Genomic DNA, 23,939 nt, shown 5'->3' on the forward strand with positions numbered 1-23,939 from the left:
TTATACTCTCATAACAGTGCGTGCACCCTCCCTTCGCTCTGTCCCTCTTGACTTGGTGACAGACCTAAAAGCCTTTTGTTGCAATCTTAGCCAATGGAGACGGATTACGACACCGGGCAGCTGAGATATATAAAGAGCCCCTTTTTGACCGCACTTGCACATTTTTCAGTGACACTTCTGAACATTCACACACCTCCATGGACTAAATTGTACAGAAGACCCACAAAACAACCATCATACTACATGTGAGCGGGCTATGCATTCATCAGACAGATAATTTGTTAACTTTCAATCAAAACAGCCTGTACCGAGACACACTGGAACGCACTTTTTTTGAAAATTTATTGCAAAAGCTCCTGCTGCAAAAAAAAAAAAAAAAAAAAAAAAGCAACTTCGGGGTGATCGTATTGGATTAGATGCATGTCACTGATTCACTGCCTTTTGTAGGATAAGACAAGGAGCGGCGCACATCCGAGAGAGGGGATATAACGGGATAAAGGGAGTAAAAAGACAAGGAAAAGAAAGAGAAAGTTACATTGCCTGGTGTCCGCGCGTCGTCATGCCGAGGTACAACTTCTTACTGTGCTTGATGGTGCTCATCTCCCTGGGACAGTCGGGGAGCGATGAGCCCAATCTGCTGCTGCCTCCTGCCAGCGAGACGCCCACGGACGCCGGGCTGTCTCTGCTGGACGAGGACGCCGGTGCTCACGAGTGCTCCGCCTGTGTTTGGAGGGAGCAGAGCAAAGTGCTGAGGCTGGAGACCATCAAGTCCCAGATCCTGAGCAAACTGCGTCTGAAGCAGGCGCCCAACATCAGCCGGGAGGTGGTCAATCAGCTGCTGCCCAAGGCGCCTCCGCTCCAGCAGCTCCTGGACCATCACGACTTCCAGGGAGACGCGTCGTCCCAGGATGAATTTATGGAGGAGGATGAGTACCACGCCACCACGGAGTCCGTGATCACCATGGCCTCTGAGCGTGAGTAATCGTTTACAACCCAACAATATTGTCTCCAAATGCGTCATGCGCGTAATTGCGGAGCAGATAGGTTCAAGTGACTCGGGCCCGCTGCGTGGACAGTGGAGCCGCTGGGGCTCAGTCTAGTCAGTGACCTAACCTACTTTTTGAGGTTGAGATTGGGAGGGGAGGGGGGTTGGGGTGGTGGTTGTGGTGGGGGGGGGGGGGGTCCACTCTGTGTGTCTGAAGCGGACTGATAAAATTAGACAAATGGCTCTGGTCAGCTGTTGACCACGGCTGTCAAAATAGGAATTACGTGTGGACCTGATAAATCAATAATCGGCAGGACAAAGAGCCTCGTCACCCTGAAACAGACAGCTCCAATATGGCTTGATGAACTTTTGCTTTCATGGGGATGATGGTGATGATGATGATTAGGATGATGATGGAGGGCTGAGTCCTGCTGGAGCGGGGCGTCTAACATTTCGCCGCTGGACCCCTCGGACCAGCGTCCTGCTGTCACGTTCAAACTTTCCCTCTTCGGGATCGTTTTTGCGTTTGACAGGCAGCAAACGCACGACAGACCCGCTTGAATGTCAAGTGCGTTATTAATGATAACGCAGCATTTGGCTGGCAGTTGCATCGCTCTCTCCTTTATGTCCTGTTTTGCATAAAAGCCCTAAATTTTGGAGTTATGATCTTGTCGTGAGGCCCTCCGATTATTGCCCCCTAACAATTTGCTCGCCCTCTCATGCTTTCCCATAAATCCACAGATAAACCGTAGGCAGGCCCCTTAGAGACATTTTGTAAAATTACTGTTGAACCCTGGCAGCTGTGCTCTATCGTTCTTTTATAGGAGGCTCTACCGGTCTCCCTGCTGTTCATCGCAGTGAGAAAAAGTGTGTCCAAAAAGCTGCTATTGTTCCCCTCATGCAGCGGCCCCCCTCGGCCGCACTTGCCTTTTAAATGCGAAGTTTATAGGCGCAGCTCGTTTTTTTTTTCACCACGAGTACACAAAGACAGAGAATCACTTAGTGTCGAGGGGAGTGTGTGACCTTTTCCTGGCGAATCGCGGGGTTCAACAACATTTACACACGTAATATATTCTGCACAAGGCGGATGAAACACACTCCAAATAATCTGAACAAAGATAGGCCTGTGTGCAGGAGACTGTGGCCTTATGTGTTGTCTGACATAATACGGCTCTCATTGTTTAATTTATCTATCTATCTATCTGTCTATCTGTCTGTCAGGTTTACCTTAGTTCCTCTATACTGGTTAATTCGTTCTTGAATAATTTGGTCCACAATGCTGACACCTTCTTCACCTGTCCTGACAGCCCAACCTGTCTCTGTGATTATGGCAGAAAAAACATCAGTTGACACTTGTAACCGCAGCTTAAACGCCGTCTCAGTCATTCCCATTCCAGCACTCTAACTTATAACTAGTTATCATTTTTTCAGTACCACCTGCAAAGCTCTCCTTGTGTACGTCCTGAAAACTGTCTCCTCTGAGAGTTGTTGTTGCTCTGTACTGATGTGAGTGGCGCTGTTCAGTTCATCTTTAAGGAAAACAGCTGCTGTCTTATGTCTTACAGGTGACTTATAGAGGCCTTGTAAAGGATTTGAGCTGTCAATTGTAGACCGTATTGTGCTTCAGGATGTACTATATCTATCTATCATTCTATCTATCTCTGTTTCTCGTATACTTGCTCACACACACAGATGCAGGGTATACTGTATGTGATATATGCTGACAACTAAGATTTTCTGTAATAACTCGCCGTGATCTCTCTGGTGTGCTGATCAGTCCTTGCAAAGTGATTTGATACCTTCTCAAGCCAGAAGAAAGGTATTATGCATGACGCTGGCTGATTGCATAGTTCCAACAGCGTCATTCCAGCCCGAGGAGCTAATGACTGACATTACTGCTGTATCTGTCATGTTGCAGCACCTCCTCTCTCTTCAGTTTGCCACATCTCTTTACGTCAGCTGCAGTTTTTATCATCTTGTCCTTCTCTCTCTCTCTCTCTCTTTCTCTCTCTCTCTCCCACCCCCCCACCACCACCGCCCCCACATTCCTCCCCGTTAGCCCCCTCTCTCCTTCCCCTTCTTTTCTCCGGTACTCATGGAAGAGTTGAGAGAATGAGTGCATCTCTTTTGCCTGTGGCGCCTTAGTGATCCCACAGGATTAAAAGTGCCTTTTTCTGTCTCTCTGATAGAAGGAGGACTTCAAACACTATTCCCTGCGCACCTCGAACCCAATCACCCTTTCACGGTCGTGCACACTGCCTTTGATGGGCCATGTGGGTTCACACAGTACATACTGAACTGGACCTGTGCCAGAGTTGCTTCTTAGTATTCACTCAAGGTACGTGGGTGCCGCAGAGGGGGTTGAGAGGGTCCATGCTTCCTGGTCTCTAATTACTATGAAATTTCATGGAAAAGTACAGCTATTTATATCATAGTGCAGCACTTTATGTACTAAGACATCTCCCTCCATACAGTGTGTTGTGTAGGTAACCGCTCCGCTTGCTTTTCATGCATAAAAAGAGACTCAGTTTATGAACAGTGCATCAGGGTCGTTTTCTAGTGCAGCACTGAGAATGAGCGTAGATTTTTATTAACAGATCCGTTTGCATTAACTTATGAGCTGAGCTGTTAGAGTTTGTATATGGTGATTTATGTGTGTAATTGTCTCGAGCGAGCGTGCAAAGTGTGGATTTTTGGAGCTTGGTTTGTTTTGCCTGAGGTGGGGTGACGATTTGACCCCACTAGTCTCCCATTTGTCACCTGTCCAAGACATTTAGACCAGACCTTCCTCTGCCATCAGTGACCTTCATCTCCTTTCAGTCTTTCCGTCTCCCCCCGTATGTTTTGATGCTGATTAACCAAACACTATTTGACTTCTAGAAACCCAATGAACATACCTCAAATTATTCTGCTAGAGCGTATCAGAAATAGGTTTTCAGGAGAAGTGGCACCTCTGTTGACTACTACTATTACTGCTCTTGTGGTAATATGGCAACTTTTTTTGCAGGAAAGTTTAAGAGTTGTTCACGAAGAGCTTATTGTATTGATTGTATTATTATTATTGATCATTTCTTTGCTTTGAGTAAACTTTTTTTGTGTGATGTGACAGTAATTTTGAGGTTGTCCAGTAACAGAGAATCCAGCAGAGAGCAGCACTGGCTTACCCACCTTCCCAGCCTTTAATCCATGTTTAAATTTTATTCCAGCAAACGGACACGTCAGTGTGTCCAGAAAATGGGAAAGTGGGAAATAAGTGCCTGTTTGCAGAGAAACACTTTACCTTTAATGGGATTAATACTGAGGTTTAGACACACAGAAGATCACATTACAAACATTTGCAATGACCACTCAGCTGTTCTTCAAACTTCTCACTTTGTTAAACTATTTTATACCCACAATATGTCTTGTCCATCATGACCGTGTGTAGGCTAACATAACAAAGTGCTATACTGGTATTATTATGTAATCCTTTTAAGATGAGGCACATTCAGTTCAAGCACAGGCTTACACAACTCTGGAGTGCATAAAATGTACATCTACACACATGTAAAGGTATGAATGTACGATTTTCCACATCTGCACACTCGTGTGTAAGGATGCTCACACACAGTCACACATACACACACACGCACAGTCACACACACACTCCAGAGAAAAGTTCTTCTATTGACAAAAAGGGTCACAGAGTTCACAGCTATGTGATATATTGGAAGAGGAGACTATTAACCTCATCGGGTCTCTTTCTTTGGCAGCAAAGACGGACCGGTAGTAACTTGAACACATATCCCCCACCACACACACACACACACACACACACACACACACACACACACACACACACACACACACACACACACACACACACACACACACACACAAACACACACACACAGACACAAACACACACACACATGCTCACACACACACTCATCCACTAACCACTCCCACCAAAAAACAAGTCTTTTATAGTGTTGACCCTATAAAAGGGTCATTTCCTGAAGGTGCAGGAACCATAAAAATTAAGAGGGAGAGGGCTAAAAGGACAGAGCAGCAGCAGTCGGACTGTCTTCAACTCGCTAGCCAGTGTTTGCTGGAAGTTGATGACTATGTGAGGTTTTTATAGATTTATTTATTCCATGGAGGTCTCAGTTTGACGATGACACCTGTTCTCCCTGTGTAGTTGCTGGCATCAGTTGAGAGAAAGATAAACTTTGGTGATGACTTGTTTAGACGCCGGGGCATGACCGGTTTGTTTAAAAAGGAGTAAAAACTTAAGAAAGAAAGGTCTGTAGGACTGTAGAAATTGCACAACATACTGTTAACTTTATGGCTAATAAAATTTCAAAGGGACCAAAGTCTATTAATAAAGGGACAAAATTTCCCCAGGACCTCAGGAATCTCACTCCTTCCATCCTCCTTCCCCTATTCCCACGCTCCCGTGTACCAGTCCCTGCAGCCGGTCTTTTCTTTTGGCATTTGGGAATATGTTGCTTTGGAATTTAATGCCTGATTTTACCAAAAATACAACACTGAGAAGTTTGGAGAATGGATGCAAGACTGCATTAATGCCAGTTAGAAGGCATTGGCTGTGCAAGAATATTTTTTGTCTCCTGCTTTGGTGGTGTGTGTATCCACTGCTGAGCTCTTCATTGCTTCTTTAAAGGATTTCAAAGAGTGTGATCGAGTTAGGTGCACCGCGGCTCATGCTGCGGGTATGAAAGGGGGTGGAGGGAAGAAGGGAGTGAGTCCGCAGGGAGCAACAAGCAGCCCAGTCCTATCCTTAAGGGACAGAAATCATGGAAGGGTTTTATAGGTACAATTAAAAAGACCTGAAACAGATGTTACGTTTCACTAATAAAGGAAATAATTACTTCGCACCAGTAATTAAGCCCTGTGTGGGGACATGAGTGAGGAGGAGGAGGAGGAGGAGGAGGAGGAGGAGTGAAAAGATAAAATGGAGATCATTGAGGGGATTATTGTTGATGGATGCGTTCAGGCTTTGTGTGGTCGTGTGCAAGAGCTCCTGAGGATCAGTTTATGGAAGAGTCCATTAAATCTAAGAGGCGTTTAAGCAAAGGAAATGCTGCATTGGCATAATGTTGGATCCCATGAGGGAACCACTGTGTCGGAAAGACACACAATTAACAGTGGATAAGCTCATGATCATCTACATGAAAATTTAATTAGCCTCTTTTCTGCGGCAAAGGAGAGCAGCTTCTCAGTGTATTTATCACCTGTGGTTCTATTTCTGCCTGCCGTACCCACATCACCACAGGAAGTTCATTATGAAAATGCACAGTTGAAGTGATTTCTTTAGGGACTAGAGCAGAGCTTGATTTATATAATGTACAGCACAGATGGATAAAGAGAAGCTCGTAAAGGGAACGGTGGATATTTTCGTATTGCCTAGAAATTCTCGAGGAAACAGTGTTTAAATAAAATGCTTCCAAGAGGGAGGTTCGGCACCAAGTGACTACACCGACCTTGTCTTTAGAGAAAACTCAGGCTCAGGCTCTGATAGATTTGGGTGGCTCTTCAGGGATTTTTTTGTAGTAGCTGATTGTGCTCAAATAGAAACAGTTCCAGGGAGAAATATTGCACATTTTTGAGCCTTTAGGGAGCAGTGTTCATGTAAGGAAATAGATTTAAGGACACAATTTAAAAAAACAACATAAAAAAAAACACTAGTACCTGCTGCAATTTGAGTATTTTCAGGTTGAGCATAAATAAATACATCAGTACTGATCAGTCCCCCCCACGCCATAGTAAAATGCATTTTTATCATTTCTTTTGATGAATTTGACGAATTGTTTTGCAAGCGAGCAGGCTACATGTTCATTCAACTTTATTTGAACACATTAAACACAATTCATATATGAGACATTAAAAAACATGGAAAAAGACACTGAAAACACATATTATATTAGAAAAATGAAATCAGGGACAAATAGAGAAGATTGCAGGATGAAAGTCTAGTGTCTAGTGTGTAGTGTGTAGGCAAATCTGTTTGTTTTTTTTACCTGCGTTTTGACTTGATCATCATTGTCTTTTATATCCTCGAGATTTGTTCCAGCCACATGGAGCATAATAACTTAATGGTGCTTCTCCATGTTTAGTTTGGACTCTGGGAATGGTTACCAGAGGGACTTATGATGTTTCATATGGCAAAAGACGGCGAGGGAGAGAATTATCAAAGTTCTGTCTGTATTTACTGTAGCTGTAGGAAGTTCATGTTCATCTAATAATTGATTTCTCTAATAAACTGGTTTCTGAGTCTAAGGGAGTATTGTCACGTGATGAGAGAAATAAATGTGGGCGTCATCTGCATAACTCTGATAGTCAAATAGGTGTTTTTATTATTTTGCGTGTAAAGTATCAAAAGACATATACAATGTCAAGAACATGTGTCGCATGGGGGCTAAATCCTCACATCAGTTCCCAGTTGTGGGACCTCTAGCAAGCATGAGTGGCTGCATTAATGACCGGGAAGCCAGTTTGGGATCATGTCCTTGTCGGCGCACAAGGACCAAGCTACTTGTCCTCTGCAACAAAATGAGGCAGCATACAGTATGGAGGAATAAAATCTGATTACAGACAAATGATCTCACACACAAAATATGGATTATTAAACATTTTATGTATTTTGAGGAAGGGTGGGTAGCTTTTAGGACACTAAAAAAAGGTAACATTCTACTATCCATCTATTTCATATCATATGGATTATTATGGTCGTATCGTAATCTAAGGTACTGTATTGTTACAGCAGGCTCAATGCCATTGTTGAATGATTTCCAACACAGATGTATTTTAATATAAATTCATGGAGCTGCTCTCAGATGGTCTGTGGCAAGTTGGACATCGTTCCTCCCCGGTTTACCATGTAAATGTACAACTCTTGTGTTTTTCACTGATCACATTAAGAAATATCAGTGATCATGTCTCATTAGCGAGGACGCTTACTTTGTGAGAAAGAAAAAACTGTAGAGAATGAGAAAAAAACTGAAACAGTGCAGGTACTTGCGTCATCTGATCTTGGTTTCGTCCAAATTCATAAAGCTCACCAGTGCCCTCTTCTAAAGTAATTTTTTTCAAGTCAACTTTCTAGTTGTAGTCTCTGCTGTCTGAAAACTAGGTTTTCTTACTAGTTCTTGCTTCAGCTCTATTTCACCACATTTAGTGACATGGTTAGCCTGCAAATCGAGAGATCTGTGTGAGTTTTCATCATTCTGTTTTCTCTTCTTACACACACACTTAGTTAGACTAACTCACAAAGTCCAAATGCCTAAAGAACAACATTGCAGTTTGCTGTACGTGTGGGCTGTGCAGGTGATGTCCGCCAAATAAGATTCAGATTTCAGAATATTTTAGAGGGTCAATGAAATGAAAACTGTGTGAGCTAAAACACACACTGGCACTATCCCATGGTGCATTTTGGGGAACTTGGTTGAAAGTCAGCACGCAGGTGATGACAATATAGTCAAAGACATGAACAATATGTCACTAGAGCTTTTCTAGATCACCAGGATAAACAACATTAAGCAGAGGTTTTACCTCAGTAATTAACAAGACAAATTGGTGTTGCTCCCCAAAATTTACGTTAACGCCAAAGAAAAGTTAACAACACTCTGCTTAGCTTTAAAATAGCAGCTGTAAATTTTTATTTTACATTTGGCCTTGTCATTTTAGTTTTTGCATTTTCTTTTTTTGGAGTAAAATCTGCACTGTCTACCCTTTTCCTTTTAAAAGCATAATGCGGATTGTACCATAATGGTCAGTGGCTGAAATTTAATAGGTACTAAGCGAGCATTTTCACAACAACTGTCATCAGCTTTGTGCATGATGCTCTTAAACTATAATAAATCTGTTAAATTTTGTTTAATGTTGTAATAGAGTTTCATCATGCAGTGATGTTTCCTTTATTTACAGTAAAAAAAAAGAACCTGATGGCAACACTGAATTCAGATATGTTATGTTCATTTATACTGTGACTCATCAGTCCCAAGCACCAGTACTTCAAACAGAGAAAATCAATCAAAACCATCTTTCTGCCTTGTCCTGATTAGATATTTGCCTATGTTAAATAAGTAAAAAGTTTTTGGTTTTAACTTTTGGAAGCAGAGCAGAGCATTGTCTTCGGACATTAACATCTTACACATATGTGTGGATGCTCACAAGCACAAGCAGTGAGACCCCAGCATGCTTCCTGCTGTCCAGCTGTCCACCTTATTGCAGTTCACTGCACGCTCACTCTTTTCATCCTCTGTCCCCTGTCCTGCTGGAGATGTCCCACAGACGTTCCCCTCATAATACAAACATATATAACCCTGAAAACTAACAGCAATGAGATTTGAGTCTGTTTGCTGATGTCAGTCAGTTTGGAGCTTGTGCATTTTGTGTGTTTATGTGCAGTTCCCTGTTTCCATGTGTGTGTTGTGTGTGTGTTCACTGAGCTAGAACAGGGAGCATTAGGAGGTGTCTTTTGTTGCTCCTGGGGGGCTACTGTGCTCAGTCCTAATAGGAGTCTTGTGCCTGCCGTTGTCCCAGGGGAGGGCTTCTGAATGAGGGGGTCTAACTTCACACACCCCCCCGTCCACCCCCAGCTCGAGCCCGGCCTCCCCCACCACCTTCTCCCGTCCCTTGGGACTGGCCGAGAGACAAAGAGGGAGTGGGGCTGGGGTGGGATGGGATGTTTTGGGGGGTGCACTGTGGCCCCTGTCTTATTAGAAGGGTCGTGAACGTGTCACGATGATTAATATGCCGAGGTGCGTGGGGATACCCTAGAGTCACATTTATTCAACACGAAGGCTCCCAAACACACACTCACCACAAAATGGCACATTTGCATTTCCCATTAAGAAAAGAAAATATAGATATATATGCAAATGAAACTCCTATCCAGGTTTATACCATTATGCATTATCCATTTGGACATTAACAATAGATGACCATTTCTCTCCCCACCCCACTTTTGCTGCGTTTTTTCACCTGATTGGCATATGTTACCGCACATGTATGCAATACGCACGACTGCCTTTCGAGAGTTTGGATAAAAAGTGAACTTTAATGAAATCTTTTTCTTTAAGTGGGAGATAGATATAAGTGTGAAGGTCATTTCGCCTGATATTTGACAAAGAAAGTTAAAACAATTTTGGCATAAGGTTATGAAACGTCCAAGCCCATGTTCTTGTTTTTTTTTTTTTAAACTAACAATTTAAGCTTGTTATGTATTTTATCCTATTGTGCTGATTGAGTGGAGATTGTCATTGCACTAAATATAGTGAGGTTTTTCCTTATCGCTAAAGTTAAAAGCATGGGGAAGTGCGAGAGGCAGCAGCACAGAGATCAGAGTCAAAAAAGTAGAAACCTCTGTGAACTCTCTTTCAGTTCCTAATGTGTTTTCTCTCTTTAAGCACTGTGGAAATTAGGGATACAATATATCCATTCACTTACTAAAGATTCTACTGTTTGTACCACATAATATAACATGTAGGCACACTCACTGGTAACACGTGTTACCTATTCATTGTATAACTACCTTAACTTCCCCTCTCCATCTGGTTTCATCAGTTTTATTAAATGCATTTAACTTTAAAATGGCCCACAGTCTTATTAAAATGGACAGATGGCATGGTAAGTAAACCCATATATTCAATATGTCTCCCTTTACATGCATGTATAGGAGGCTGTGGGCTTACTCTGGGACACAGGTACCCAGGGAGTCCACCAGATGTTTGATAGGCTCACCTGCAGGCCTGCTGCGTGTTGGCAGTAAAATTCATGCGCTGCATATGCTGCAATTATACCACAGGGAAATAAGCTGCTGTAATTATGAAGTAGGGTGGAAACATGAGGAGGAAAAGCAAACAGGCCTGTTTCCTTTGGAAAAAACATATCCTCTGTCCATACTTTACTTGGTTTTTACTTGTTTTTTTACTTCTTAAAGTATAGGAACTAGTTTCTATCTTCATCATCAGTCTGGCCGAGGAGAGCGGTGTTATTGCTCCAGTAGGTGGTGCTGAGGACAAAATCAGAATTTCTGTCCTTATTGCAGGATTGAAGTCAGAGTGTTAAAACAATGAGCTATAACTAAGCAAACTGTTCAGGAAGTTAAGCAATAAAACAGTCCTGCAGTTGCAATGAAATTATGAGCGCTTCAATTATTATTGTGTAATGGCAGCAGGAGCACAGTTAGTTCAGGTAGGAGGATTAACTATCCCGTTGGTTTTTCTGATCTTTACAAGCTAGCCTTGCTCGTTTTGCACAAGGGGAGTGCTCTGCCAAGATGTGGGGTGTAATTAAGCTGCAGGCAATCATCCTCCACGGTTTGCCACTTACTTGTTCACTTACAGGATCTATAAAGGCACAAATTGATTTTGCCTATCAATGCAGTCATTGTTATAGCTCATATGTTGTCCATGTGTGTTTAATAGCCGAGGATCACAGTACATGGGCCCTGCTTCTCGGATTACTCCTTCTCAAGAAAAAGGCCTCTGCTCGAGAAACTGAACCATTTGAGCTATGCAGTGTTCCATTGGTTGTTTCCCTTTTTTTCCCCCCAAGAACTCAACAAAAGCATGAAAACAGTTTGCAGAGGAAGAGCTGGTGTGTGTCTGTCCTCATCTGCAGTGATTAAAAACAAAAAAAAAAGTAGTAATCAGAAGTAAACCCCAAGCAAACTGCAGAATCATTCATTCCCAGTTTTGTGCTGATGAGCAAACACAACACCACCCACGTTAATTGCTGTGACCCCAGCAACCCACCAGAAGGAACATTGACATATTGTTTTTCCAGCGTGAGACACTGTATAATTCACACTCACTAATGACTGTCCCTGGAAATACAGGCTGAAGGACCACGTCTGTCCCTGGCTTGGCCCTTATTCAATGTTCGCCCTGGACTCTTCTAATGGATAGTCCATCTGTACCTCAGTGAATTCATATCCCTCAATGCATGCCTATAATTCAATTACAACACTTGTTTAGTGTAAAAAAAAAACAAAACAACAACAAAACAAAAAACAGCCCGGTGCAGTGTTCCCTCCTGGTCAAATGAGGTTCGATAAACAATTCACTATTGGCTGGAGAATCTCCACCCTAATCAAAACAAAAACAAACTGTGGCTGATTCAGCGCTGTTGTGTCTCCAAGATTTCAAATGATTCTTTGGTGAAAAGGCGTGTTGTGAAGAAAGACATATTACCATTGCCATAAGGTCGACCTTGACCTTCAAACTCAATCTGGCTATTAGGGGCTGCCCCTCCCCAGCACCCCTGAGATGTAAAGAGGCTGACGGTTTTGACCCCTGATCCCATTTCTTAACTAAGCTGAGGTGCCAAATAACCTTTTGACCCAGGAAGCATTTGCAGGTTGCCTGAGCAACCTCAGATTTAGCAGTGATTGACAGCTCCATGCAGTTTTTGTTTCTCTTATTTTTTTAAAGGGTGGAGCAACAGCAATCCTCCTCAAGATAAATAACTGAAAACGGCTGTTTGTTTGCTAAAATCTGGAGTTGTAATATGTCAAATATGCTCAGAGAAAATAAGGCAGATTAAATATTCTATTGTACTCTGTTGGCAAATTATTATGCCAGATAGACGCAGAATAAATTTCCCTTAATAAATGAACGCTTTACATGGAAATGAATGTATGAATGCAATGGATGGATGTCATTATATCAGATGGAGGTCTATGTAAATGAACCATGGGCAGATTTGACATGTGGTGCAAATCACAGAAACACCAGTGCCGAGGATCATGACAGGAATAAATCTGCCTATTTTGGGAGACACCTTGTGTTCTTTCACATAACCCATAACCCATAATCCACACCCCAAATATATTTGCGAGAAGGGAGAGCCACTAAAAAAACTTGAGATATTTTAATTTTGCTAGTTGTGATGTCGAGGTAGACCATTTCATTACAACTGACCCAGGGGAATCTAAGGTTACCATCTGGCCACTGGCCACCATTACTGATCCTTGTTTTAATATGCAAATGTATCTGTTTTCCAACCTTGATGTAATCACAAATGTAACTTGACTGAATGGACCAAACGACAGGACCATGTGCACATATGATAACTGAAGGCTCTCGTGCATATAGGACATCGGACAGCAGTCAGTTTACCAAAAAAAGGAGTGCTCAGAGTCTTTTCAGGTTCTACAGTTTACCAGTATCATGGTGGTAAAGAAATACTTCTTTATTAATTATCTTCTCTTGGTTTGGATTATATTTTGATTTCTGTGAAATACATGGACTCAACCTCAAGGAAAATTATAAGTTTTTTAATCCCCTAATTAATATTCGTCACAGAACAAGAAACTTGGGACTGCATCTAGTAAACAACCAAAATCCCATATGTTGACAGCAGCAGTGTATTGCTGAGCTACTGGCTGTGCAAAACCCTCCTTAATTCACCCATTTGAGTGACACAAAAATGTGCCAACATGCTATCACTTCTCTGACGTGTGGAGCTGTGGTAGTCTTTGGCTTTATGATCAGCGTGCAAAACACATGCACATCTTTCTTGTGCATCAGCTGAGTCCAAAAAAACTGCAGCTGTGCTCTCTGCCTCCCAAAGGCTCGCAACACTGTTAACGGCTCACCTAAAAATTTGTACTTTATTAGATTAGGAAAAGTGCAATGTTTTGAGCCCAAATTGGTTCCACTCATTTTACTTGAAAAAAAAAAAGCTTTCCAGAATGATACCTGTCTTGACCACAGACTCTCATTTCATGCAGAATATAGTCATGTTTTAGAGGAAAAAGTTTGCATTTCAGTAACCAAACTTTTCTATCTGTTTGTACAAAAATGTCAGAGTAAGAAAACTAAGAAAACTGCTAAGAGACATTTTTGATTCTGTGTGCCGCTTTGGGAGTAAATTCTCTAGAGAGTGTCCCTTGTAACATAGAGATTAGTTGGATTGTTGAAAGATGGAAAGATTTCGATTTCCATTTATAGATTTTGCACCGCTGTTTGCAGTACTCAGCATTGTACTGGGATGTCGCTGCAGGAACATGCACCGTGAGTGAACAGATACAGAGACGAGCGACCACCTGCAGAGTAACAAACTTCATCAACAGAAATTCTATGAAAAAACATTATAGCAGTAATGTTTATCACCAAATATGGAGCCAAAATGACAATTTTGTGTAAAAAATTCACTTTGGCATACACATTGAAGCAAAATGCATGTTGTGCTGGTGGAATTAAAGGACCTTTAAATTATTTTTGGGGCATTTTTGTGCCTTTAGATAGTTCAAGGTAGAGAGATGACAGGAAATGACGTGTCTAGAAAAAAGGTCCCAGGTCGAACAAGAACCAGGGACATTGTGTTTCATGGTCTGTGCCTTAATACATAGGCCACCAGGATGCCCCCTGAAGGGATTTTCTTCAAATCACTGTTCAGTGCAAGTGCAATGTCAAGTGTGATTTGAATAATGATAATTGTTACGACAGTATAGTGCATATACAGTACAAGGATAAATGTAAACTGTACTTTTTCCACAGCGGAGCCGCTGGTGCAGGTGAATGGGAAGCCGAGCTGCTGCTTCTTCAAGTTTAGCCCCAAACTGATGTTCACCAAGGTGCTGAAGGCCCAGCTGTGGGTTTACCTGCGACCGCTGCAGCAGACCTCCACCGTCTACCTGCAGATCCTCCGACTGAAGCCCGTCACGGAGCAGGGCAGCCGCCACATCCGCATCCGCTCCCTGAAGATAGAGCTCAACTCCAGGGTGGGCCACTGGCAAAGCATTGACTTTAAGCACGTGTTGCAGAACTGGTTCAAACAGCCACACACCAACTGGGGAATCGACATCAACGCCTTCGATGAGAGCGGCAATGACCTGGCAGTTACCTCGCTGCGACCAGGGGAGGAGGGGCTGGTAAGGACCCTCAGACCTGTCCCTGGGACAGGGGGGTAATCACTTCCATCACAGCTCACATTAATGCAAATGCCAATTCATATTTCAGTCAAAGGAGGGCAGCCAAAATCATGTTAGTGAAAAAAGAAAACGAAGAGAAATGTGGATCTGTATTGATAACTGGACTGAACTAAAAATTACTCTAATAAATAGTCATGAGGAAAAAGAAGGATGGCATCGATGTCACCCCTGCATGTCATTCCCCTTTCTCTATCTGCACATTTTTCCCTACAAATATTTGTCTTGCCTACTTTATGCTTCATATTTGTTTCAGAGTAGATTTTGAAAAGTTTCTAACCAATTTCAAAGCATGCTGAAGTGCTATAGGTTTCTGAAAGGTTTTTTCCTACCTTCAGGACAGCCGCTGTCAATTTCACCCAAGTATCAAAATCAGCTTGCAGTCTTTAAACTTGCTGGCGTCAACTAAGGCTTCACAGTGAACATCATAAGCACACACACACACACACACACACACACACACACACACACACACACACACACACACACACACACACACACACACACACACACACACACACACACACACAAACACACAAAGCCTTTACAAAAAGTGAAGCAGAAATGATTTTCACAGGATCATTCATCTTAAGCAACTTTTAAGCGTCTGCAAGTTGTTTCTCATATTGCAGTGAAATGAATGAAAAGCATTGGCCGCGCAGAAGGAAGGGAGACCCATTTAAAAAAAGAACCACATTATGATATGAACAAAACAAAGTGTCAGTGAATGAGATGTGAGCCCCACAAAAAGGACAGTGTTGCGTTGTGTAACATCAATCTGCATTATAAATACTAAAAATATACTATGGTGAATATTACGATGGAGTGTTGATATTAATAGTGATGATTAATTCAGTATGCAACATATTGACATCAAAAGTCATGTTTTGAACCACTGCCAAGGCAGCTAATAGCCACACTCATGTATAGGAACAAACGGTTTTAAACGAACATATGGTTGGCAAACAAACATACAAACGTATGGTTGGCACGGTGTTTTTATGAAACCGCAATCATTTTAACCACCTTAATCACAAAGTCAGACTGTGAATAGAACAGCTTCCCCCTGGTTTTTATGTCACAGCTTCACCTTAAACATTAACATGTATTTGTTGTGTTAGTTAAAGGCACTCATTGTGAATCTCCACAGAGAATGTGGTGATCTGAAGCCTACAGGCATATTTCAGCAATGGGTGAGTGATCTGTTTTTGGGCTGAACTCAAAAACTTCCATCCCTAACCTCTGCCACTTCCATTGCTTCTGGGTACACATGTCGTCAAAAGTCAAACATTTAGTTTGTTTTAACTGTCGTAAGAGATTTTTGAAGGCAGTTTACCTATAAGAGCACGGGAAGAGTTGTATTCTGTGTCATTTAAATTGCGTACAATTCTGTATTTCAATCATATGCATATTACCAAATGCGAATGAATGTATAAACGTAGTTTTATCTTAAATACTGCTACCATAAAACTCTATTTGAACGTGTCAGTCATGACCACTCCATATTTAGTTCAGTCCAGAGGAAAACACAGCTGCTTTGTTTGGAACAGCTTTCGTCATGTAGTCACCACCACATCCCACCTTCAGATCTACTGCAATTAACAACTAACTATTTGCGCATGGTGCATACAATGTGCACTGCCTCTGATATTTCAGAAAGCCTAAAATTATGTGCATTTTTCCATGTTTTTGTGGTTTGCAGATTGAGCCTGTTTTCCGTGAGGTCATAAAAGATGACAATATTGACTCAATCACTATTCTATTGAAAAGGAAGGCTTAAAGGTTTAAAGGTTTTCACCTCAGGCTGTGGTGCATTTAGCCTCATGTTGAAAGGATTCTTCTGGGCCTCAAACTTTGAGAGCAGGATTTTTTAAATGTACATGACATATATCACCAGACTTGCCGTGGCCTACATATTTGCTTAGATTCTTTAGATTCTTTTTTTTTTTTTTTTTTGATAATGAAGCGCTTGGTTTATGTCTAATGTGATGGATGGGGCTGCGCAGATGAGTTCAAACTACAGTCTCAAAGTAAAACCATTCGTGAACCATTAATCTAGTTAGAAATCCCAGAGATACTGCGACTGACAGTTACATAAGACATCTATGTTGAATTATGTAGGCCAGTCATCCCAGTTAAGCAACACCAAATATTTACCAAGTGGTCATTTGGGTCAGATCTTCACAACACATATCAGAGGTCAGCTCTGGTGTCTTGGCCAATAAATCGCTGCCCTCTGAGCGCACAGCGTGCACAGTGTGCAATATTATTCTTGAGCAAAAAAAAAGGAAAAGATCAAAAACACAGGCAAGTGTGCAAAAATAAAACAAAACACAACAAGCAAAGACAGAGTCATACTCTGCTTCTCCCTGATCCTCTGGGTCTTTTTTTCTACAACAAAAGCCCTAAAGGCCAAGCTGACATGGTCTCACCCCAACGGCCTTTCAGCTTATTTCCTCCTTTGAATGCGTCACAAAAAACTGTGCTCGAGCCCAGCTGGAATCACTGTGGGGAGAGGAAGGCTTTGTAAAACAAACATGATGGAGTAAAATATTTGATCCGCTTGCCTTGCCCAAAGGTCAAGGTTATGGTAGCCTGCAGATGACCTCCTGGGTCATGGATCAAGCCAAGCATACAGAGTCAGCCATCAGTGTTAGAAAAGACAAGTTTCTCTCAGTGCTCTTTGAATCGGTGCTCAAATGGCACACTGTGCTCCTACTTTAAAAATGACAACTTAATCCGTATGATTTAGTGAAATATCAGATGAGTAGATGCTGAATTTTAAAAAGTTTAAAGCTTTTGGTCACCCAACTGTTAACGGTTTAGTTTGGGAAAAAAACTGGTTGTAACTGCTAGTAATGCCAGGCTAAATCAGAGAATATCAAACCTCCTTTCTTTTACCGACGTCATGCGCTCTATAAACTGAGATGCTGGTGGAACTCAGATTAATTCCAGTGGATAAAAAATAACGGGACCTGGTTGAGGAAATTGAAAATCGAAAACCTTGGGGCACGGAGGCCAAGCAGCTAAGACGATCACCATGTAAAACACAGAGTAAAAATTGATTTAAAAAAAAAAAAATCCAGGAAATTACTATATTTCAATATAAAAAGTGGCTAAGTCCTTGTGTATGCATAATGTATTTGTATTTACAATAATGATGAAATATTTTTGGAAAAGTTCAAATTTAAGAATTCTGTGTTGCGTTGTCATGTTTACTAATCGATCAGATTCTGGCTGGACAAACCATTCAGATGGCTTTGACCGCACTCAGGTTTAAAATGACAGGAAACTAACAGGTTTAGCGTATTGGTCTAGTTTCTTTTACTCTGGTCTCAGGAGTAGTACAATGGTTTTTATATAATCTAGAACGGATTAATACTGGGTGTGTCAGATGAATGTAGTTAACTACCTGATATGATAGAAATCCAATGAGACCTGTGCCAGGACGGAAAACTACTGAATCTGTGCGAGAAGTTGATTTTTTAATAATGATAGCTCCGTTGTATTTAAGCGTCCCAGGGAGCCTTGACAGTGCAACAGTAAGTCAGCTTGAACAATGAGCCATCATTATCATAAATTTTATGATTAACAACTGTGCCTTTTCTTATTGTGACATGACAAAATGTCTTCCGTGAAAAAAGCCTGTTTGGCTGCTATCGTAGTTGTTCACAGTGGATCATCAGTTTGGGGTATAGTTTTCCAGAAATCAAATACATTTTGTAACTGAACTACATTTGAATGCTGGTGTAACAGAATTATTCCTGTGTATGTTAAGAGAAAGGTCACAACACGCTACAAGATTTTACTTGATACTAAAAAGTTTGTCTCGCTTACTTTCTCCACAAAGGCTACATGACATATTGTAAAAGGGAGATTTAGGGTATTGTGTACTCTCTATTAACATCGAGTTTTCATCGCTGAGATATCTGTCTGTTAGCTTCTTTAGTGTATGTTCACTTAGTGTGATGTGCTTTATTAGCAGAATAAACAGTGAGAATAAGTGACGGAGCAGTATGAAAGGGCTTGGGTTTGACAGTAGTGCTTTTTAACCCTTTGTCACTGTCTACTTTGTTGGATAAGCAATCAAAGCAACAGAATGTGAAAAATGTCTTAAACCTTCCAATAAGTATTAACATTATAAATATCATGCAAGGAGAGACAATGCATAGGGCACTTCCTCTCGTTTCTTTTGCAAAGTTAGCTGTCTTTGATAGATGCTATTCTGAAATTAGTTTGCTGGCAGGTTCAATGACAAATGTCAGATGATTGAATTGCAGTGGCTGATTGATTTTGTGTGGTTATGTGTGTCTTTACTTAAAGAAAAACATTAAATATACTGTCCTCCTCACTCGCATAAGTAAGATCTTTATGAAATCAAAATACCTTCTTCAGAGCACACATTTTAACCTGTCATGGCAGGAAAAACACAGGTGGAACAGGTGGAACCAATAGCGTTAACAATGCACTATTCCATATATTATAGTCGTGCTGTCCTGCTATGGCATGTGAAGAAACCAAAGATTCCTGCGCACCTAATGTACTCACTAATATTAATGTTTCCTCAGAAACCTCAGACCTTCATCTGGTGGAAGTCATAAACACGACATGTCAACATGTCTGCTGTGAATAAGAAATAGTCTATAGTATATTCAACTTGTACCAAAGATAAACTTATATATGTGCCATGATGAAATTAATGAGGGAGGAATAGTTCGTCATTTTGGGAAATACACATATTCACTCTCGTTCTGGAGCTTACCGTAAGCTTAGTTTAGGTAAGACTGGGTAAAGATGGGAAGAAAGGAAGCTTGCCTTGCCCTGTCAAGCAAAAGAATTTCCATCTAGCACCTCTACAGCTCACTAATTAACACATAGTATCTTGTTTGTTTAATTTGTACAAAAGCAGAAATTTAGAAAAATTTTTGGTTTCATGGTGAGGTTGACGGGCAGAGATGCAAACACGAAACTACCTCTAAAGCCTAAGATTGTCTCTTTCAGTTTTTGTACGGATTAAACAAACAAGACACAACATGTGAATGAGCTTTAGAGGTTCACAAACTGTAGGTTAGGTTCCAGTTTTTATCCTAAGGATCTACGCATCAACCGCCGGACAGGATGTTGATATCCTGTCAGGCAGTTTTTTCTAGTTTTCCTTTCTAAATTCCTCTTCAAGGCACTTAATGTAGTTACCCATCTTTTCAAGTTGCAAATCCTGTAACGTTTGTTTCACAGATGCAGTGGTTTTGTTTACACTGTTACTGGGGTGAAGTTGATTTCTATTTCCTCATTTCTTCTACATTTTCTTTACATTGTTGTTTCCTAGTGGACACGTATGTTATACCCCCAGTACATACAAGTAGAAAAGAAACACAAACCCGAATGTGCCCAAATGAAACCCCTGTACGTTTGCTTATGCACAGGCCATAGAAGCATAATTCCACCTTTGTATTCTCAGATGTTGATATTTTTAATTTTGTTGGACAGAATTGTCCAACAAAAATCGTCATTAATTATTTGTGAGTAATTGTATTTTCCACAACTGATTTGTCAGCCATGTCTCTGCTGTTGTTCTCTTATAACCACCTCTTTCTCTCTGCCCTGCCCTTCCTCCCCCTGATTCCAGCAGCCGTTCCTGGAAGTGAAGGTTCTTGAGACGACCAAACGTTCTCGGAGAAACCTCGGCCTGGACTGCGACGAACACTCCACTGAGTCTCGCTGTTGTCGCTACCCTCTGACTGTGGATTTCGAGGCGTTTGGCTGGGACTGGATCATTGCTCCCAAACGCTATAAAGCCAACTACTGCTCTGGCCAGTGCGAGTACATGTTCATGCAGAAATACCCACACACCCACCTGGTGCAGCATGCCAACCCCCGAGGCTCCGCAGGGCCCTGCTGTACCCCGACCAAGATGTCCCCCATTAACATGCTCTACTTCAATGACAAGCAGCAGATTATCCACGGCAAGATCCCAGGGATGGTGGTGGATAGATGTGGCTGCTCTTAGGCTGCAGGGGGAGACGCACACTTGTGTATAGCCACCATTGCATCGAACCACCCAAAACCCTTATGGAGCTCTCCCCTGGCACCAGATCCCACTACTCAGCACCCGATTTCACTTTTGCTCAGCCACAAAAACTTCCCACTGGGTTTCCATTTTTCCAGTAATTGAATTGATTCTAACTGTAAAAAAAAAAAAAAAAAAGTTATAAATGAAATAGGAATCAAAAAAGGGACTGAGTGATGGAAAATATAATACCTTATGAATGGGTTTAAGAGGTTGTACTTGTGGAGCAGCTTCAGAAAATGGTAAATGAGACAAAACTATGTTATAGAGTACATGTTAGTTTTGTGGGTTTTTTAAGATTTTTTTTGTTTGTTTTTTTGTTTGTTTGTTTGGGGTTTTTGTTGTTGTTGTTGTTTGTTTGTTTTAATGGCATCTTTGTGAAATGTCCGGGTTAATGGATTGAGATGACAGGAGACATAAGCATTTACAATATTTTTAAAGCAATTTCAGTCCCAAGGCGAGTTTGGAAATACTTAATTTCACAGATACGCTTACTGGTGAGATTTGATCCACAAAAATGTTTGCAAGGTGGCATGATCAGAATTATTTTGCAATTCATCACTTTAACAGAAAGATCAAAACCCATGCTAAGGTGAGGAGAGTTTACCATTAGAAATACTCTTAGTATAAATCCAAAATCTTGTTTACAGTTGTTTAGAGATGTGCTCTAGAGATGTAAAGTGTTGAGGAGATCCAAAACCAAACCTATACCCTCTATTAATGTATAACACCCTAGTGTGACATTCTCGAGTATCTACGAAACCTTTTCACAGTTACTTTGATCTTTTTTTATTTGTAGTCTTGTAAAACTCAAAAAGGAAAAGGGAGAGAAAAGGTTATAGTATATTAACTTTATCTTTCAAAGTCGGTATAGCTGTTTCTGCCACTCCACAAAAGTAGATAATAGATTTAGGTTTGACTTGCACACTAAAGTCTGAAACACAGCTGTAATGTAGATGCACTCTGAAGTCATTCGGCGCCGTCTGGGAAAGGGAGGAAGAGGAGGAGGAGGAGGAGGGCAAGTCCTGCAGGATGACAAGAACCTGATAGTTTCTCTTTCTTCTGTGTAACAAAGGAAAATACACTTGAACACCTTCAATTTTTGCATTAAATGTTTAAAACAGAGAAGTAAATGCACTGTTTCATAACTTGAAGAGGCCTGGGACTGAGCATGTAATACAAACACACAGCAAAATCCATAACCTGAAATAAAACACACAAGGGTGTCAGCGTGCTCAGATGTTCACTCTGTAGTAACCTGAGTGAATTACTGAGCGTTGAGTATCAAAAAAAACATCATTACAGTATTATAACTAGAAGTTTACACACTCATACTTAAAGCAGTGTTCACAGCTGTGTTAAAAATACACTGTCAAGCCAGTTCATTCACTTTTTCTCAATGCTAGTTTCAGAAAAAATAAAATGCAAAATCCTTTAATTGCAGTACTGTACTATTAAATAATAGCTTTTATAAATCACAACAAACCACATAACCTGAAAAAAAAATAAAGAGAATGTAATTCAACCGCTGACTTAAGTTTAGAGAACAAATTTGCATTGTGAAATGCCCCCACTCCACTTCAACCTCAGTTGTATCATCCTCATCATCATCATCATCATCATCATCATCATCATCATCATCATTATCATCATTATGGAGAAACTATTGTTAGTGCTTGAACACAGAGTAGATTAGTATGCTTGAAGTCTGTCTTTGTCTCTTGGATGTCAAAGCAAAGATATCCTTTTGTTGTAAACGAAAGCACTATGCTGTTGGATAAAGGAAGAGCCTTCTGACATTATATATAAATGATATATGTATATATTAAAAAAGGGGTACAAAAACCTTTTTTGGGGCACTCTACCTTACCAACAATAAATTTTGCACTATGGGACGTTCATGGCGTGAGGAGGTAAAGTGTTGTTTGTGTTTTACCAAGCACAAGAGAGCTTGTACAGTATAGGATTAAAAAAAAGAAACTATTCAAGCTTCTGGTGATAAACCATAAACTAGAAAGGTTATCACTTCTTTTTGATACCATCACGCTTTCCTGACTTTTGTCTGAAGCGGGGGCCTGTCCATACACTCACACACTTCTATCCAATCTGGAACCTGGATGTACTGAACCAGCGGCCTGAAAGGCCTCCTTGCCCGCTTTGGGTGATAGCTCATGTGTGTAGTAAGTGTCTGGATCAATGAACATAGAATGCTTTAACTGGAAATGGCCCGCCCACCAACTTTAATCTGTTACCATGTTAGAGAGACAACGTTCTTTTGACTCAAACAATGTTTCGACTGTCTTGCATAGACATGTTTTTGCCTTTGTGTGTGAGGAACCCATGTAAGAATGGGAAGAGTATCCAGGGATTGTTAGCCAAAGTAGAGGATGACATGTTGTGTGCTGTAACTTTTGTGATCGCAGGAATATGCTAGAACATTTCAAAGGGAGAAAAAAGCTGGTTTAGGGGCAGTGGTTGGAAATAATTCAACTGGTCAATTGTCTATTTATTAATATTAATTACAATGCATTTCAAAGTCTGTCTACCTCACTTTAGCCTTCTAAAAACCTTGCTTTTTTTAATTTGTCATCGATTAATCTGTGCAAACATTTAACCCATAAGATCTCCCCCACCCACCCACCCCCCAAAAAAATGTAGATGAAAACCACAGGGTCCCCTTGCTCTCAGGTTCAGATTGAGTTATTGACAGAGTGACTGATGGTAGTGGCTCTGGTAATGTGTGGTCAAAAGAAATAATTAGCTGTGCCCACATCTATGGCTTAACAATGGTTAAGGCGTTTGAGAAGTTGCATTTTGAATTTTAGTGTTTGTATACTGGTATGTGTGAGAGTGTTTTCATATAAATATATGAGAGTAAGAAATCTCTATGTAAATACCTCCCCAAATGTTGACATTTATGATGTTTTGGACAGGTTCACCGCTTCTAA

General features: G+C 41.1%; 1 protein-coding gene across 1 annotated transcript; it reads left to right on the forward strand.

Moving 5' to 3' along the window:
- The first annotated feature begins 559 nt into the window (after positions 1-559).
- On the forward strand, positions 560-23,583 carry LOC120807344 (growth/differentiation factor 11-like). Its single transcript, XM_040159209.1, has 3 exons — positions 560-974; positions 14,494-14,867; positions 20,551-23,583. The coding sequence occupies exons 1-3, from the start codon at positions 560-562 to the stop codon at positions 20,929-20,931; spliced, it is 1,170 nt and encodes a 389-aa protein (XP_040015143.1). The 3' UTR covers positions 20,932-23,583.
- Positions 23,584-23,939: the final 356 nt, after the last annotated feature.

This window comes from Xiphias gladius, chromosome 21, assembly GCF_016859285.1.
Source record: "Xiphias gladius isolate SHS-SW01 ecotype Sanya breed wild chromosome 21, ASM1685928v1, whole genome shotgun sequence".
NCBI lineage: Eukaryota > Metazoa > Chordata > Actinopteri > Istiophoriformes > Xiphiidae > Xiphias > Xiphias gladius.

Excerpts from the sequence above, each read along its gene's own strand:
- LOC120807344 (XM_040159209.1), top strand. The coding sequence starts at position 560 with ATGCCGAGGTACAACTTCTTACTGTGCTTGATGGTGCTCATCTCCCTG. Across the intron at positions 975-14,493 it reads GATCACCATGGCCTCTGAGC|CGGAGCCGCTGGTGCAGGTG; the intron begins GTGAGTAATCGT and ends CTTTTTCCACAG. Across the intron at positions 14,868-20,550 it reads GACCAGGGGAGGAGGGGCTG|CAGCCGTTCCTGGAAGTGAA; the intron begins GTAAGGACCCTC and ends CCCTGATTCCAG.